At 46.0% G+C, this 18,761-nt stretch overlaps 1 protein-coding gene across 5 annotated transcripts in view; it reads left to right on the forward strand.

Annotated features, from left to right (window-relative positions):
* Nucleotides 1–18,761, forward strand: part of GOLGA1 (golgin A1) — a 413,603-nt gene that overhangs the window by 126,907 nt on the left and 267,935 nt on the right. For all 5 annotated transcript variants that reach the window (XM_078641823.1, XM_078641827.1, XM_078641825.1 and 2 more), the window contains 2 exons: nt 2,604–2,715; nt 8,083–8,178. In XM_078641823.1, coding sequence (XP_078497949.1) covers nt 2,604–2,715; nt 8,083–8,178 — 208 coding nt within the window. The remainder of the gene's footprint in view (nt 1–2,603; nt 2,716–8,082; nt 8,179–18,761) is intronic.

The raw sequence follows: 18,761 nt of genomic DNA on the forward strand, positions 1-18,761 counted from the left end.
TAAGGGATGCTGGTTCTGGTTAGTGAATCTGCAAGGACGTTAAAAACTCCTGACGTATGTTGTGCTATGAGCGATATCTGATGTTGAAGAGCCCAGCACCAGATGTCTTTTGCCTGACGAGCTAGTGCTGGAGAGCATGTCCCCCCCCCCCACTGTGTGCTGAGATTAAGCATGCTGGTGGTCTGTGAATATGAGCACCGATGATTGTGCTATCTTGGGGAGAAACTACTTTAGTGCTAAGGCTAAAGCCTTGAGCTCCAGCTGATGAATTTGGATCTGTTTCATCTGGGTTCCATTTGCCACTTATTTGTAAGTCCTGTAGGTCGGCGCCCCATCTCCCCAGGAGACAACTGTTGTTATGATATAGTCGGGAATTTGTGCTGGATATGAGAGACCTGGACAGATTTTAGGTGTGTGTCCAACAAGACATGGCTGTTTTCATTGTTATTTGAATGAGGTCTTCGAAGGACCCCTGTGCCTGGAGCCATTGCTTGTCCAGTTGCTCTTGAAGTAGATGCATTTGTAGTCAGCAATTGGGAACAAGAAGGATGCAGGAAGAAATCATTTCCATGAACTATTTGTAGATTCGGATAGAAACTGACTTTTTTGTTGACAGACTGCGAGCCAGTTGTCTACTGCCTGTCTTGGGAGGGAAATGTTTTGTTTTGCACAGTGTCTAGGAATGCTCCAAATAATGTGGGGGTTAAGGTGAGACTTCTGATGGTTGACGGTGAGGCCAAGTGTGGTGAACAATACGAGGCATGCAGATGTGGCTGCTACTGCTTGTTGTGTGGAAGCTTTTATGGACCAATCGTTCAAGTATGGAGAGACTTGGATTCCTCTTTGTCTGAGATGGGCTGCTACTGGTGCCAGCATCTTGGTAAAACGTTGCGGTGCTGACTGGAAGGACTTTGAATTGTGAGTGAGTGCTGGCTACCTCGAAGCGCAGGAATCTGCTGTGTTTTAGGTGTATCGTGAAGTGAAAGTATGCATCTTGGAAGTCTAGGGCCATAATACGATCTCCTTTGTCGAGGAGGTGTAATATATCCTGAAGTGTCACCATGTGAAAAGATTGCTTTTTTAGCATTTTTTTCAATGGTCACAAGTCGTGAATAGGATGCCAGTCTTCTGAGCGTTTTTGATAAGAATGAAATGAGAGTAGAATACCAATTCCTTCTGAAGTTCTGGAACGACTTTTATTGCTCCCTTCTTTAGCATGATGGAGATCTGGTCAGGAGTTGTTTTAAGTGAGGGTGAGGTGGTCCTGTTGGTGGGGTGTTTGGAGATTTTTGGAGAAACTCCAGGGTGTGTCCTCTGTGATCACATCGGGTACCCACTTATCGGATGTTATTCTGGACCACTGATGAAGATGGTCTGAAAATCGACCTCCAGTACGGTTGGTCGAGTAGGTCGATTTTGGAGTCCGTTGTATGAAGTCTGTTTTTCAAGTCGATTAGCATGTCTTTGATAACCTTATCCAGGGTGGAGGACTCTACCGCGGATGCCATCAATGATCCGCATTCTTGCCCTGGCGCGCATTGTGCATGAGGCATTTATTCTCATAGGACAGTTTGGCCTGTTTATTGCCATGCTTTCCCATGGCGTAAAGAGTGATGACCCCCCATGTTATTACAATCCAGGAAAGGTCCAGCTGTCTTGGAAGTCTCACAGGTGGGAATATGAAGATCGATGAATGCGGCCTGTGTCATTACAAGTGGCAGAGATTAATTCAAGCATTCAATCCGTCACTTTTTTGCATGCTTCAGTGTGTGGCTCTAAGAGGGAAGGATATGCCTAGAGATGAGTCTTGGGCACTCGGTGTCACTCGAATTAAGCTGTACCCGGTTGATGAGCCCATTACTAGGGCGAAACCAGTACTGTGTTGCTTGTGTAACGGTTAGCAGTGCTTGGCAGTTCGAGCTGGACTTTTCTGACTGATTTGCATATAGCTGGGTCCAAACTGAGATGACATGGAGTGCAAAATAACGATGGGGCCCTGAGTAAGTAGCAGTGGCTGAGATTAACTCAAGCGTTCCATCCATCACTGTTATGCTTACTTTAGGGCTTCGCCATGCTCCGGCGCCCCACTGAGGCTCCCGAAGGTGGGGGTCAGAAGCAGACCTCTAACTTAGGACCTCTAAAGTGCCTCTGGATGGCCAAGGCGTGTAGATGTCTTTGGTACCAGGCTGATAGTACTGTGGACCTTCTTCAACCATGCTTTGCTAAAGTAAAACTGGAGACCAAGCAAGGAGAAGCTTTGTGTATAATCCCTGCAGTTGTATGTATTATTCCAACAACTTGTTGAAGAATTCTCTAGTTTTTTTGTTAAGTTACTGTTAGGCCTGTGATGGTTTCCAGTGTTAAGGTAAGTCTTCTGACACTGTCGGATTCGTAGAGATGTCTCAGAAAAGATTGCTCCATAATCGGTTTTAAGTATCTGGAGTGTGCCAAGACACCTTCTGGTGTACAAGCGCTCTATCAAAAACCTGTTAAAATGGCATGCTTTTATCTACTGTTTACCTCAAGTTCTATTTCGAAACAGTCGCTCTCTAGGGTGAAAGCAGTGTATGCTATAATTGAGGTTTCCCTTTATTTGGAAACAGGGACGAGCTGGAGGCAACACAAGAGAGCGCAGAAAAGAAAATCACAGAGTTGGAGCAGAGGGAGCAGGAGCTGCAGCACTTCATCCAGCAGCTTTCCCTGGATTTGCAGAAAGTAAGATGATGTACATGTGAGCCGCTTCTGTGTTTGTGGAATCTTTTCAAGTATGATTTATTGAGCATTATGTAAACGAGCATTTGCAAAGCCAATAAGTCTCACCTATGCGAAAGCTGTTGGCTTTATTAATGTATTTTGTTGTACAGCAGCGCAGCGGAATACTGCTGTTTTTTAGCTGTCAACCATGCTGCAAAGCAGCCACACTGCTGTACAACATGGCTAAAAGAAGCACTGACAAAGCCAATAGCTCTCGCTTATGTGAGACCAATTGGCTTTGCCATTGTTTGTGTTAAAATCTGTGGGAGGAGTTGTGTCCGAGTCGGGCAAGTGTCACAAGTGCAGACACTCTCTAATCACAGCTGACCTATGGCTCTTTGCATTGTGTAGTCCACGACAAATCACTTTATCTCTCGAACTCTATTCCCTTGCTCATCAAGATTTGAAACCCATAGGAAAATCATCAGCCCTACAACTACAAGCTTTTAAATTAATAACACTATGTTTGGACAAAAACATAAATCACACTGCAGAGGGAAAAAAAGCTCAGCTCAGGTCACTCATGCTATCCTCCCTCGCATGGTCTCCAAACTCGACTCCTGCTATTGAATACTCACTTAGTTCCGTCTTGTACGGGCTGCTGGTAAAGTGAATGTTACTGCCTACAACTAAGACCCCTATTAAGAAGAATAACATTTTTAAAGCACCACTCATACCACCAGTGCTGTAAATAACCAGCTGTTGCTCCATGTAAAGATATTCAATTTACACACATCTGAAGGATGGTCTGCCCATGACACTCCAAGTCAGTAGCTAGTGTTTAATTTCTTGACCCTCCTTGTACTGTTACTGTTTTTGAGAGAGCTGTGCAGTGCCATGTGCATGTATGTACTGAGTGTGTGGTTTAAGTTCTCCTTTTAAGCCGAAGTAAACTCCAAGTGTGACAGAAAATGTTCACTCTCATTGGCATGGAGATTTGCACATGGCGTCTCTGATGGGCAGCGGCCATTTGCAACAAGGGCTGACTGAAAGACCCTCTCGTAAGATGGGCCCCATTTGCAAGTGCATATTTAAAAATGGCGAAATATTGGTGTAGGAAGCTGGGTTTCTGTTGCAGCAACCCCCCCCATACACACACTTTTTGCCAGATTTCTGATGCACTTGGACTTGATGTGCCCCGGGTTCCTGCCAATCAGGTTCCCAGGGCCTGTGTTCTTTCCCAAAACTGTACCCTTTTACCCCCAATTGGCACCTATGTGTCCACATGTAAGTCCCTTGTAAAAGGTACCAAGGGCTCTGTGATGAGGGAACATATTGTGCCACCCTTAGAGGTCCTGTACCTTAACCCACGCACACTGCCATTGCAGGCTGCGTGTTTTGGTGCAGAGAAAAGTGAAGAGTTGACATGGCACACATACCTGTGTGCCATGCCTGCAACCCACTGCCTGTGGTATAGGTAAGACACCCCTCTAGCTGGGTGCACTATACCACTGGTGAAGGTACAGTTGCATGAGCGCTATACCCCCACAGTGTCTAAGTCCATTCTTAGACATCGTAAGTACAGGAAAGCCATAAAGAATATATGGTCTGGGAGTTTGTCATTAAGAACTCCACAGCACCATAATGGCTTTACTAAATTTTGGGAAGTTTGGTATCAAACTTCTCAGAATAATAAACCCACACTGGTGCCAGTGTGGGATTTGTTATACCATGCACTCAGAAGGCCGCTTAGAGATGCCCCCTGAAAAACGACCAGCCTCTGGTGGGTTCCTTGACTGGTAAAAAGCAATCTGCCACCACAAGACAAGTTTCTGAACACCTGGGATGGGAACCTTCGCTCCCCGAGCCCAGAAACAAAGCTTTTCCTGGGTGGAGGTGTTCACACCGTCCCCCAGGTCAGGAAGAGCCATCTGCGGCAGGGGAGCTTCAAAGGCCTTGCCACATTTGTGATGTAACCCTCCAGCCTCTTCTGCTATTGGGAGCAGGTCCCCTTCCTTTCTCCCCTCCTTTTCGGCGGGAAGACAGACGGGAAAAATTCGAACCGCCCAGACGGTGTGCCCACCTCTGCCAACCTCACCCCTCAGGTGGGGGAGCTAGGTGAAGGCACTATCCAATCAGGATTAGGGATTGTGCCCACTCCCTCATGTGGGGTGAGCACACCAAGGGTGTAGTCACCCTTAGGTCAATAGCCCATTGGCTACTGACCTTGCGACCCCTAAATCGCCCCTTAAACACAGTATTTAAGGGGCAACCCTGAACCAAGATTCCAGATTCCCGCAACCTATGAAGAAGAAGGACTTAAGAGGACGCCCAGCAGAGGAGACTGCAGAGAAGAACTGACTTGGCCCAAGCCCTACCGGATCATCTGCAGTTTCCAGAGATCCTGCGCTAAAAGTCGCTGCGTCCTGCAGCCAACGACCTCCAGATACCCTGGGAGGACTGACTGCCTTCAACAACGACCATATCGCCAGTGAATGTCAGCTCTGTTCAAAAGAATCACCAAAGAAAGACTCTGAGCCTGCCGAGGGCAAAGAAACTCGACTCCTGAAACCACCACTGCAGGTGCCGACGCCCAGAGTCAGAGAGCCCCACCGGTCCCAGCGAGGTCCCCCAGCGCTCCAGAGTCCGAGTCCACCGTGGGTTGAACCCCCTCCAGGGCTCCCTGACGTTGCCTGCAGCCTCTCTAAGGAGACCCCCTCCCCAACCTTGAGTGGCCTGATAAGGTGAAATCCGACCTCAAAAGACACCCCTGCATCCAGCCGCCCTGCTCCCTGGAGAAGAGGACCCGAGGTGCACCTACGTCCCCAAGCCTTCCAACTTACCTGCCCTGGACCAAGCCTGCAGACATAATCCAAAACCTTCAACTCCTATTGAAAACAACAGGGCACCCGACGCCAAAACTGCATCCCCGCCCCTGTGCCGCTGTTGGTGCACCTTGTGTGCTAAACTGATTTGCTTTCCTTTTATCCAGGAAATGTCCCAGTGTGATATCTAGGCATATCGCAGTGAGTAGAAAAAGTAACTTAAAAAGTAATCCGAAAAGTAACATACACAGTAATCTGAAAAGTAATTCCAACTGTTCTATAAACAAATTATCTACCTGTACCCTGTCCAATTGCATTCCGCTGCATTCAAACTGTAACTGCAATATCCATGCAAAGTATCATTATACTTATTTGTATCAAGTCTGGCTTGGTTCTAGAAAATAAAAATACAACTAAATAATATTTTTATACAAACAAATTGGTCTGAGTTCAGTCTTTGAGTGTGTGACATAATTTCTTGCCTGAGTGTGTACAATAACACTACCCTCTGATAAAGCCTTACTGCTCACCCACACTACCACAAATAGAGAGTAAGGTATTATATACTTTTACCTCTGCCTTCCTCTGGGGATCCACTGGACTCTGGGCACACTATATCTTACTTTGGTGTAGTATATGCAGCGCCAGCTTCCTACATTCGGTGATTAAACATACTGAGCGTCTAAATTCAAAACTACAAGTCCCAGAATGGTAAGGGCTGATTTTTAATTGTAAAACTGACTGAAGGTGTCGCAACATGGTCCATTTCACTTGGTAGCTGTGTTGAATTGTGGTGTTTACAAATCACCGTCCATGAAAAAATGATTGTTAACTTGTGTAACTGAACTGCAGCTCATGCAAAGTGTTTCACTACGGTCAAGTCGAGTTCACACTACATCAAAATGCAAAAAAAGAAGAAATAGTACCTAAATCACAGCATATGTACACAAATTAAGTTAAATAAATCTGTACTTGGTCGGTGCGCCACACAAAGACATGGAAGTGACGTCATTGCATTTCGGCCGAATTAGAAGGCAGCAAAGACCAATCATAATGATGCAGAGAAATGGTATCGGGTACGCTAAAAGCCCCTTTTTAGAGCGTTAAAAAAAAAAAAATACCGCAGATCATCTCTAAGCGACAGCGCACGCGCGCTGCCTGCCGACCTAAAAGCATGTATAGAATCTTGTACTTATTTTTCTTACGGAGATAAAACATCTAATGGCACTTTGTTAGTGCTGAATTATTGCGTCCTAGTGCTTGTTTAGGTGTTACCAGGTAATCTCCAGCCTAGGTCTCAAGTGAATCAAGCTCACCAAACCAGCCTGTACCACCTATGCTGGGCCTTTGGAACAAGGACTTGAAAACATGAAAAGTGTTCATCGATTACATGCCAAGCAGAAACCTTTGTTACCACAGCGTGGAACTCCCCCATCCACCAGCAAACTCCAGCTGTACACAACAAGTACCAAACAAGACAGTTCTGGTGAATACCATCACGTTGACATCCAAAAAGAGCATACCTATCTGAAGTTCAGAAAAACTGAAAGACTCTGCCTTCACAGCAGCCTTCCACCACCTGGGCCTCCTATGGTCACACACAGAAGCAGAAGCATGTCCATGTGTACCAATGTATTGGCAGTGAGTTTTCACTACACAGTTAAACATCATACCTATGATTTCCTGTCCATACTAGTGCATATGACCCATAGCAAAGAAATATAAATTATATGTTCTGTCATCAGGTTGGATGAACGGTAATCATTTTTGTGGGAACATCTTGCATGATATATGTCTTGAAATACCTAGATTTCACATTAGCTGTGATGTGTGGGCTTCGGTGTTGCTATGACCTGTAAGTCCTACGATAACTCGCTGTTCGGTCTGTATGATTATCGCAAAGGACCCAGGTAGTTTTACATAACATAACGTGTATTTGTAAAGTGCACTTTCATGCCTTGGGGCTTCTAGGCACTGAAATAACAGACGTTTATTGATACCCAACTATTTGGTACTCAATGTATAACCCTTGGATGGAGAAAAGACTAGATCGACCCATCGCCCCCTGTTTTTGAACCGGTCTGTAAGGTCTGACACAGATCCCTGGTGTGGGGTGCATGAGGGATGTCGGCACAGAACCATTTCCATCCTATTTGCCCCCGCATGAATGCCACATTGATCTGTCCAACCCATAATAAGACCTGTTGTTGCGCATTGCAAATAAATCTAACATTTATGTACCATTATTGGTTTGAATCGGTGACCATAATGGCACTTACTTTATGATTGTGCTTTTCAAAGGGCTTTAGCAAACATGCCTACTTTATGCATGAATCCACAATGCATTTTGCCTGCGTAGATTGAGATGGTGGTTGTTTAGATGTTGTATAACTCTACCGTAAAGAGCAGTTTGTTTTTGGACAACGTTATAGTGAGACAAATAGTCATCCCACTGTAGATAGTTTAATTCTATCACATGGAGCAACTTTCTCACTAGTGTAATCACATTGTTTGGCATCTTACCTTTTACATACAATTATAATGTTTTTAAATATTGTTTTAGGCTCAAATCACAGCCTCTTCTTGTGAAAAGAGAATGGATGCCTTACAGCTTGAATATGACACCCTCAAACAGCAAAGTGACCAGTACAAGCACAAGGTAATGCATTTCTACTTCATAAAGGACATAAAAATAGCTTTCTTTGAAAATGTTAATGTTATTCAGTCTCTGATTGGAGCCACAATGTTATCATTCGACTTTGCACCCATGATTATGTTATAATAATTTTTCAACGGTTTACCATATCCATCTGCCCTTCTCGGGACTATCACTTTTACTAACCCTCCTACAACAGACACACCACCTGAGAACAACCAAAAGATGAAATGTAGGCTGCCATGAGTCTTTGGTGAGCCATGTTATTATTGGGGGCTCTACTCCCAGTTGTCTGAATTTCTGTCTGCCGTATATAATTCCAAGTCCTTTTGTCGCAGTATATTCAATACATGTAAATGTTAAGTCTGTTTTAAGGGCAGAAATCTTCACAGGAGTGGATTCCATTGTGATCCCCAGTGTAGGTCGTCTCCCAGTCAGAAATGCTGATCTTGCTTCTGTTTCCCGCTGATGTAGTCTGATGCTTTCCTCAACAGCGGCTCTCTGCCACCCCACTTCCTGGTCATCGTCGCTGATGCTTTTGTTGCTAATCTATGCAGACCTCCTTCTTAGCTGCTTTGGCTTTCAGGTTATACTATCTCGCTAAGTGAATACAATTCAGCTTAACACTAAATACACTGAAGCATCCTGCTATGGTAACCAGAGCACATTTGATGAGAACTGCCAAATAAATACGAAATAAGCATACATGCAGCACTGGACTGGGAACCCAAAGCAGCCCTGGTAAATGTTTATCAGACCAGCCCTCAAACGGTGCACCGTGAGCGAGCCTGACCACTACAACAAGGCTTGGAGGGGTTCTCCCCCAAAGAAAATGGGGGCACAAAATGGCAAAAAATGTGCATTCTGCAACATATTTTTCATTTAGTTCAATTATATTGTTTTTTGAGCATGGTAAATGATGAACTTACAGTACACTAAGATACGACAATCTTTATTGGGGTTCCCCAATGATTCCCTCACTATCACCCTCCAAAAGTGCTGCTCATCTCTCCATAGACCCTCTCTCACATATATTTAATTTGTTGTATAACGCTGTCCTACCAGTGTACGGTGTCTGAGCATTTTACATCACACGAACACCCACACGCGCGCACACGCACACACACACACACACGCACGCACGCACGCACACACATACACAAACACAATGAATCATGTATAAATCAGTGTATAGAAAATTTTACGTAAGAAAAGGAAGACTACAAGGTATAGGATTTACATGTCATCCTTACTCGTAGGCATTTTTTAAGCGTGCTTTGTCTGGGGAAGCACAAACTCTGGGTTCAAAATGTTTAGGTTTAGGTTAGGGTTGACTTTACTAATCAGGATTTATTCGTACCCAAATAAACCCTTTTTAGCAAAATTAGGATAAAAGACTGGGGAAAAAAGCATAACTTTCTAACCTAGAATATTATTGGAACTTATGAACTGCACAGTAACAAAAGGATCTCTGTGACAAAAGCGGTAAACCACTGAGCTATGCACATAAAATACTGTTTTGTGATCTGCATGCTGCACGCTCTTTCCAGCAGGCATGTTAACCCTCTCCGCTACCATAAATGAGTCTAAACTGTCACTAGACAAAAATCCGAACTCTCTACAGCAGGCATATTACTCGCCAGTTATCTTGGCACTTTGACTGTTGCCTAAAAACTGTTGGATATACAAGGAACTCTGCAGTGCTTTTAAAAGTGCTGCACTGCTACAAGCTACAAAAGTGCCCACCCTTCCAGCCCCCGAAGAAATGCCCGGTACGGCTAGTCCGACCAGTGAATAATGGAAAGATTGGCTCCGCTGTTATCTTCCTGCTAGCATTTCTTCAGCCATTCCCTTGTCCTGGTGTCTGCTGCTTTGGTACCACTGCCCCTGATAACTTCCTCTGTGTTGCTCGTGCACCAGCATCTTCAATAACCTGCATCTTGGGGAAGGTGGGAGATTGGCGTGTACTCTCTGTGCTGTAATGTTCTGTGCGTGAGGGTTTTCTTGCTTTGTTGCTGTGCCTTGGCAGGGGATTGTCTGAAAGAGGGCTGCTTGCGCCTTGTGTGCAGTACATGTTTGGACAGTCTGCATTGCTTCTGACAGGTTTGTATCTATGCTTTGCTTGACATGAGCTTTTGCTGCTGGTGACAATGCCGCACTTGTCCAGTATGAGTGAGGGATGTGAAGCTGCTTCTGCTTACCCCTTACTAAGCATTGTGTGTGTCTTTTTGTATCTCAAGCTTGGTCTTACTTCCTCAGTGTGGCTGTGTATCTTTATGTGTCTCACATTTTCTCTCTTCCCTTCCTCTGCACCTCATTCTCCCTGTCTTAGTTTTTTATCAATGTTGGTTTCTTTAGTGAGAGTTTAAGTAGAAGAAATACTGTGGTGTATCAAATGGCATGATAACAATCACCTCTCAGTCAGTAGCACACGCCAGAGTTCAGAATCTCAGGTTAACATTTGTTTGAAATAGAATCACTCTGTGCTTTCCAGACTAGCTTACACAGTGTGTCGTCCAGATGTTTGTTGTACAGGTAAGAGTCTCTTATATGCTAAGTTTGGCTATTAGTTATGTTATGCTTTAAGTCTCTGGACTAAAATGAAATGCACAATTTTCAAATTTATATTATTACTTTTCATTTACAGACCACACACTTTCTATTGAAATGGCCACTAAATTTACACAAACCTACACTTTTACTGATAAAATGATATAGCACGCAAATGATAATGCGTCAAAATCGGGTTTCAGCAAATATGTATCATTTGTTAATCAAAGTGTCTTAATTTGATTCAATTATAATCTTTGTTTCCATCAGACTTCATAATTACAATAAAAATATGCTTAATATTGCTTTTCTAACTGCTGACGTATTCTAAAATGTGTACAGTTCATATACATGTATTTAAAACATGTTGAATTAACAAAAAAATGTAATTTTACGGCCTTTCATTTTATACTCCATGTACCTAAAAAAGATTATCAAATTGTTCACTTTAAAAGCTTCCCTCAGTTTGCATTCAGGAAGAGAAAGGTAAATGCCAATTTCCATGTTGAAAGAATAAGCAGCAAATTCTCAGAAGACATAGCCTGACATATGCTATGTCAGGTGGGTCGCTAACGAGCAATAAATAATATGCCTTTATGTGTAAAGGCATATTATTTATTGCTCGTTAGCGACCCACCAGAAATCCACTGGTGGCCCACAGTTTGAGAAACTCTGTCTTGGAGAGAAAAGGGAAATAGTAGGGAACATTCAAAACGTTTATTAATTTAGAAAGGCCATTTCAGTCAGCACGTCTGTTCTACTTTCAAGCAGCAAACAAAGGCGATATTGTGTTTAGAATTTTTATTGGAACACTCTGATCCTAAAACACTGAAAGTCATAAGATTTTAAACCAAACACTTTGCAGCCTGCAAAGTTGAGTAGTTTTTGGACACTATGAAGTGAAAGCAACTGACATCAATAGTTTTACTTGGCCCTCAAAACAAGTCTCCAGTAAACCATCTCACCTATGCGCTCCCACACGCCTGCGTGAGGCATGAAGGAGTTATGAATCTCTGCCTACAGACACAGTTAGTCTACCAAGCACCTTTCTCCTGACAGGAATAGGTTGCAGCCTTTTGACAAGCACTATAAATGCACCTCTCCTCAGCTTCTTTCTAACCTTCTGTGAACTATCGCAAGGATGGAGACACAAGCCACACACCAGCTTTAATTATATGTTGCACTCAGCCATCTCCAGGACCCCCATTCTGGATTCCAGTTGGCAAGAGGCATTGAAATATCCAGGCGCATGCTGAAGTAGATCAAATCATTTATCACCTGCCACAGCCAAATTGTCATAATTGGTTCGGTCGAATAGTCTACTTGCACAGTTACTTGTGGCATTCCTCAAATATGTTCCCTCTGGTGTCTCCTCTTTAGCATCTAAGGCTATTCATAGGCCTTCTCCAGAACTTCCAGGTAACCTTCCAAATGTACGTCAAGGACATTCAAATAACCTTCCTCCTTGAAAGTGTACGTAAGAATCCAACTGACATTTCAGGTTGAAAGAGGGATTTTTGCTTATGAACAGTGCAAAGACAGAGCCACTTGCACTTCCTGAATCCCATCTTGTTCTTTCCTTCTCAGACTGTTCGTTTGGCCACCTTCTTCTTTGTTTTGTATGTGCTTCGTCAAGAAAATGTCACCCCTGGTTACTATGTCCCTGGGCGTCTTATCCCTTTATCCCCTCTTAGCTTCTTTTATTATTGTGACACATTGTACCTAATAAGCCTAACTTGGGTTCTCCTTTTCTTCTGGGTCATATGTATACCCATTTATTGGCTAAGTATACTCGTATACTTATGCATTACCTACTATTTCACCACAAATCTTACGGTTTAAAAAAAAAAATTAATTAATTGCTATATTTTGTTATATATGGAGTTTCGGGGGCGCGTGGCCAGCTGCTGAGCATGGCGGACGTGAGCTGAAAGAGCTCCGTCCCCAGCCCTGACACTCTGCGAGATATCCTGCAACCCGCTGGACCCGCGAGGCCGGGACATCCCTCCTGGAACGGCGGACCTTCCCTGGACCCGTCGACTGTATCCTGGGCGGCTTCATTAGAACGGATTGGCTGCAATCTGCGCTGATTCCGGACGTCCAGGACCGAGTCGGGGAGAGAGGAGGAGCTGGATATGCTGAGCAGGGGCCCGGACGACAGCTGAGAACCCTGCTGAATTAACAGCGCTCAGGAGAGAAACTGGCATGGACATCGAGGTTGTTACCCCTAATTGGAGTCTCTTTGGGATGTGACGGTGACGAGCATTGTTGGGAACTGCTGCATCACATCAATGACTGCTGGGCGGAAAATGGCGGATTCGGCTGATTGTGCCTGACACCAGCGTGACTGAGGCCCTGGGTAAGAGGAGCCTGAACCTGTGGGGGCGCGCTTGCAAAAGACCCAAGGGCAGCAGGCAGCGGGGAGCGCCGTTGCTTCCCCCCCCTCCCTCCTGATTGTGCCGAGTATTTCCAGCTACAGGGGTGAAGACCGGCAAGGAGGAGTGGCCTGAGAAACTGTGTGTGGGGGAATCACTGGTATTGAGCTGGTCATAGCTGCTCCCTGGGGCATGATAGGGACTACAATTCATGGCCTGCACCCTTAGTAACTCTAGACGTGCGCTGTTTGCACTCTGGTGAATGCGAAATGTCCTTGAAGTGCTGAACAACACGCAGAGGCAGAACCCACTGATGGTCATTGGCATCCCGGCTCCCGGAGACACAAGAGCTGCTACTGCTGCCGCAATCTACCTGCTTACTACCCAGGCTGCAGGAAGGCGCCCTGGCTTGGTTTGAGGATGCAGCCGGGCCTATTACTGCCAAGAATGCGCCAATATGTGTGAGTGCCATAGCGGGTAGCGGCTGAGATGGTGGACTTGAGGAATGTGCAGCCACTGAGTGCAGGGCTCTGAGGACCTGTGGCATAAGGAACCGGGGCCTACGGAAGTGGCTTGAGTGCAGCAATAACCTGCGCTGAACTGTGAGGCTGTGCTGCGTGGTGTAGCGCCCCAGTGGCCCCCCAAGTGCCCACCCTGGAGCAACGATGGACAAGCGGACGCCGCGGCGCAATGGGGTGCAATCAGAAGAAATACGCGGATGCTGCCACTGACTGTGAAACGCAACACACATTTGGCAGTGACCCTTCCAATGCTTCAGACCGTGATGTGATACCCCCTACTGGTGTGAACCTCCATGATGCTAAACTGGATCTGATATTGAAAGAAATACGGGACTCACGGATGGAGCTCGAAGCGTGCATGGAAGCGATGTCTACTAATCTCAACCTACTACAAGCGGATCACAAAAAACTTGCGGACAAGGTCAAATCGAACAAACTAGTGTTGGATGATCTCATTCCCCAGCAGACTCAGCACTCAACTCGAACAATTTCAACATCAATTGAAAAGATTACAGGACAGGGTGGATGACACAGAAGGGAGGTCCCCCCCACAATAACGTTGGCATCCTTGGAATGCAGGAGCGCAGCGAGGGAGCCAACCCTACGCACTTTTTGGAGGACTGGCTGAGAGACCATGTGGCGACTGAGGGCCTGACATCCTTGTACAGTGTGGAGAGAGCCCACCGGGTGCCTTCCAGACCACCTCAACCAGGTGCACCGCCCCGCCCGCTGATAGCGCGCATTCTGCACTACAAAGATTGCGACACTATACTGCGGGCTGCCAGAGAGAACGCCCCGGTGCGTTTTGAGAACAAGACAATCTCTCTCTATCCGGAATTTACACCAGTGGTTCAGAAAGCTAGAGCTACATTTTTGGTAGTCAAGAAAAACTTACGTGAACGCAATCTGAAATATGCGCTATTGTTCCCTGCTAGGCTGAAGGTCGTCCACGGACAAAAATCTTATTTTTTCGACAATCCAGTGGAGGCGGCGGACTGGCTCGAAATAAATTTCACACCAGAGACTTCCCAGACTTCACTCCCGTCGGGACAACTGCGACGTACCTCTCCGATGCGGTCGACCGGACTGGTCTGCCCGGGAAATGGCGTTAATAATATCACCATGGACACAGGACCAACGTCGGAACAGATCACGACTAGTCAGTAAGATGCACTCCTTACAGTGGCAGCTCTGGCTGCTCATGATGCCTGGGCTGCTGCGGCCTCGGAGCACTCCTCAGATGACGACACAGAGCGTTTTGTCTCTGAGCATAGCATAACACTGTTCCCCTCGATTACGCTTTAAGTTGCCAGGGACTTCTGGGGTTGTGCTCCGAGACGGCTGGGAGTGGTAAAGTATACAGTGACTTTGCAATATGTACTATGGAGGGTGGCTGCTTTGTGGGTCCAGAGAGTAACTAAGCTTTATAGGGTAGTGTGTTGATGTAACAAAGATATATATGAATGAGTAATATGTTGTACTTGCAAACTATTGCAGTCTTGACCTTTACCCCTGAGGCAATTGCATTGATGCCTTTATTGTTTGTATTCCATGTTGGATTTTTGTTTAAAGTTTGTTCCTCTGCTCTTACATGGGGGAACCTAGTATTGGGAATTGTTCATGTCAATGCATGCTCAGCTTATAGACAATCTAAGTTTGCAAGATTCTGGCTCCCACAGAGCACATGGCAGTTGCGCTTACTATGTCCCAATGGCATTACATAATACATACACCTACTACATGTGGAACGTGAGGGGCTTGGGTTCCGTACATAAAAGGCACCGTGTCCTGGCACAACTTAACAGGAAAAGGGCCACTAAACCCTATTTGCAGGAAACTCACCTTAACGCGGAGGAGGCAGCTAAACTGCAGAGAAAATGGAGGGGGCAACTGTTTGCTACTACATACTCTGCTTTCTCTAGGGGGGGTGGCAGTGTGGATACGGAATAACTTCCCTTTTAAAATCCTAGAGCAGAGAATTGATACTTCATGGTGTGTTGGATGGGGCTCATGTGGTTCTGGGTTGTGTATACGCACCCAACACTGATCAGGATACATATTTGAATACATTGGGCACATCCTTGACGAACTGGACTGAATATCCCTGGGTGTTAGGGGGCGACTTCAATGCGGTGATGGATATTGTCCTAGATAGATCACATACCCCATTACATGCCACTGAAATCAGGAAACAGGCAGAGGTGCTTGCGAGATGGGCAGAGGGATGGAAACTCCATGATGCATGGCGGGCAAAACACCCTGGGAATAGGGAGTGCTCCTTTTACTCACCACCACACAAATTTCACACTCGAATAGATTGATTCCTCTGCTCCGGTGCCCTGTTGGGGTCCATAACTTTGGTGCTCCACATGGGTAAAACCCTGTCAGAACATAATCCAGTGGAATTGACTATGCAGTGGGGCAAGTTCCCAACTCCCATACCATCTTTGAAATTACAACCTGCGATGCTGGAGGGCCAGGTAGTCCGTAATGCACTATCAGAGCCGATTACCCTTTATTTTTCGGAGAACACGGGGTCTGCTAGCACTCGCCAGATGGAGTGGGATGCCTTTAAAATGGTCATCAGGGGAGTGGCTATTAGCACCAAGGAGGGGGAATTTTTTGCAGTGTATACTGAATTGTTAACTACACATTTGCAATGCATATACCGAGAATCACTGGAGGAGGGTGGCCGACCCTACTACTACTTTGCAAGCGTTAGTAGTCTCATTATTAAAACCTGGGAGAGACGCGCTATAGAACCTTCTCGCTCCTCAACAAGGATTATAAAATTCTCAGTAAGTTGCTGGCCACTTGCCTTGGTCAGTTTATTCCCGCACTGATACACACTGATCAGTGTGGGTTTGTGCCTGTAGGAACACTGCACTCAACATCAGACACCTCCACGGGGACATGCTGGGCACACTAGACACGGGAACTAGGGAAGGTTGTATATTATTTGACTTGAGGCAGGTGTTCGACTCCTTACACTGGGATTATATGTTCGGTGCATTCGACCGCTTTGTTGTACGGTCAGCATGGGTCAGCACATCTCAGGGCAATACTTGGTGGCACGGGAAACCAGATAGTGCTGCCCCTTGTCGCCACTGCTGTTTATTCTGGCATTGGAGCTGCTTTTACGTAGCCTTCGTGCTTTCGCCGCCTGTAAGGGAATAACTTGTGGCAGTACGTCCCACAACGTCTCGGCGTACGCAGATGATGTAATTCTTTATATCAAGGACATGGATGCGGATCCTCACCCAATGCCCTCTATTTTTTAGTCTTTTCACAGCTTTTCTGGCCTGGCTATTAATGCTACCAGGTCGTATGCATATTTCGTTGAAAGAGCGCTGTAAGGAGCGGGCGTTTTCCGTTTGGCTCCTGGACCTTCCATATAGCATCTGATACATTTAAATATCTCGGAATACAAATATATCGTACTACCGCGGACCTCCTAGATGGCAACATTATGCGAGCGATCGCCGCTCTTAAATCTCAAGTGCAGTTCTGGGTCTCATTGCCCCTCTCTGTAGAGGGTAGTGTGGCCATTACGAAAATGGTGCTGCTACCGCGGCTCCTTTACTATTTTACCAACTTACTTATACTTGTCCCCTCTAGGATTTTTTAAATATTGAATTCTCTGGTGTCAGATCTAATATGGGGCACAGGGCGGAGACGTGTTAGCCTAGTGAAACTACAACTCACTATGGCACGAGGGGGAATGAGAGTGCTGGATTTACGTGCATATTGCTATGCTAGCCAGCTGCAGTGGCTGGCATATTGGCTGGCAGGACGTAATTTGCAGGAGATGGATATGACTTCACGAGAATGGGACATGGGGGGCATTCACAGGATCTTATTACCACAGACCCCCCTATTGCCGTCTGTTAGACCTGACATCATTGGCATGAGTCTCTCCTCCATTTTTTTCTGTTTGCCTCCTCTGTTTACGATGTTTTTGCTGGTATATGCTTTGGGCACTGTGCCACTGCTGATCAGTGCCACAGTGCAAGTGCTCCCTATGTGAAATTGCTGTATTGATTGAATTCCATGTTTGGCTTATTTGGTTTTTTGTCAGTCCCTAGTAGAGTGCACCAGGAGTGCCAGGGCTTGTAAATACAAATGCTGCTAGTGGGCTTGCAGCACGTGTTGTGCCACCCACAAGAGCGGCCTGGTAAAAGCATGTCTGAAAGTCTGCCATTGCTAGACCTACGTGCAGTCTGGTACTGTCACGCAGACTGCGCAAGTACACCTACTTGCCAGTCCCTAAACCTTCCCTTAACTTCATGTTAGTCACCCCTATGGTAGGCCCAAGGGCAGGGTGCATTGTAAGCATAAGGTAGGACAAGCCTGACAAGGTTGGCATGTCCTAATAGTGAATTACAGCCATATTCGTTTTTCACTATTGTAAGGTTACCTGCTCTCCATCAGTTAGAATGGGCTGCCAGGATTATTAATGCTATAATCCTAGCGGGCTCGGGGAGCATGGTGCAATGTCGAGTTTGGTATCCCTGAACTCAGGGTTTAATAACGCATCCGTTTGGGTGGATGGTTTTTGGACTCTGTGTTTGAAAATAGCACTTTTAGAAAGTAGCTATTTTCTTGTCTAACTGTCTACCGGTCTCTGCTGGTTCTGGTGTGCGTGTGACAGGAGCTGGGTGGCTCCAGAGGTCTGAATGAGTCAGTGTGGGATGAGTGGGACATTTGCATTGAGAGTAGGGGAAGAGTAGCTCCTGATAGCCTGCCCTGCCTGATACAATGCTGGCTCCGCCCCCCTGCCGGGCGACTGATGACTTTGTGCCTGCCAGGGACTTTCCTGGCCCCACCTCCTACCGGGCAACTGATGGCCCTGCCCCTGCCAGTGACAATGCTGGCTCCGCTCCTGCTGGGCGGCTGAAGACTCTGCTCTGCTCAGTGAATAGGCCAGGTGCCTCGGCCTGGCAACACCCACAACAAACCCAGGATGGGGGGAAATTCCCCTGCATGGACAAAGGGATCAAAGCCAAAATGGGGTATAAGAGAAGCACCCCTGAACCAAGAATTTAGATCACTTCTGTCAAGGAAACCTGAACCAAGGACAAGAAGCCTGCTGATCCAAGGACTGCCTACCCCTTCTGCCAGTGTGCTGTTTGTTCGGGGA

This window comes from Lissotriton helveticus, chromosome 5_1 (genome assembly GCF_964261635.1).
Source record: "Lissotriton helveticus chromosome 5_1, aLisHel1.1, whole genome shotgun sequence".
NCBI lineage: Eukaryota > Metazoa > Chordata > Amphibia > Caudata > Salamandridae > Lissotriton > Lissotriton helveticus.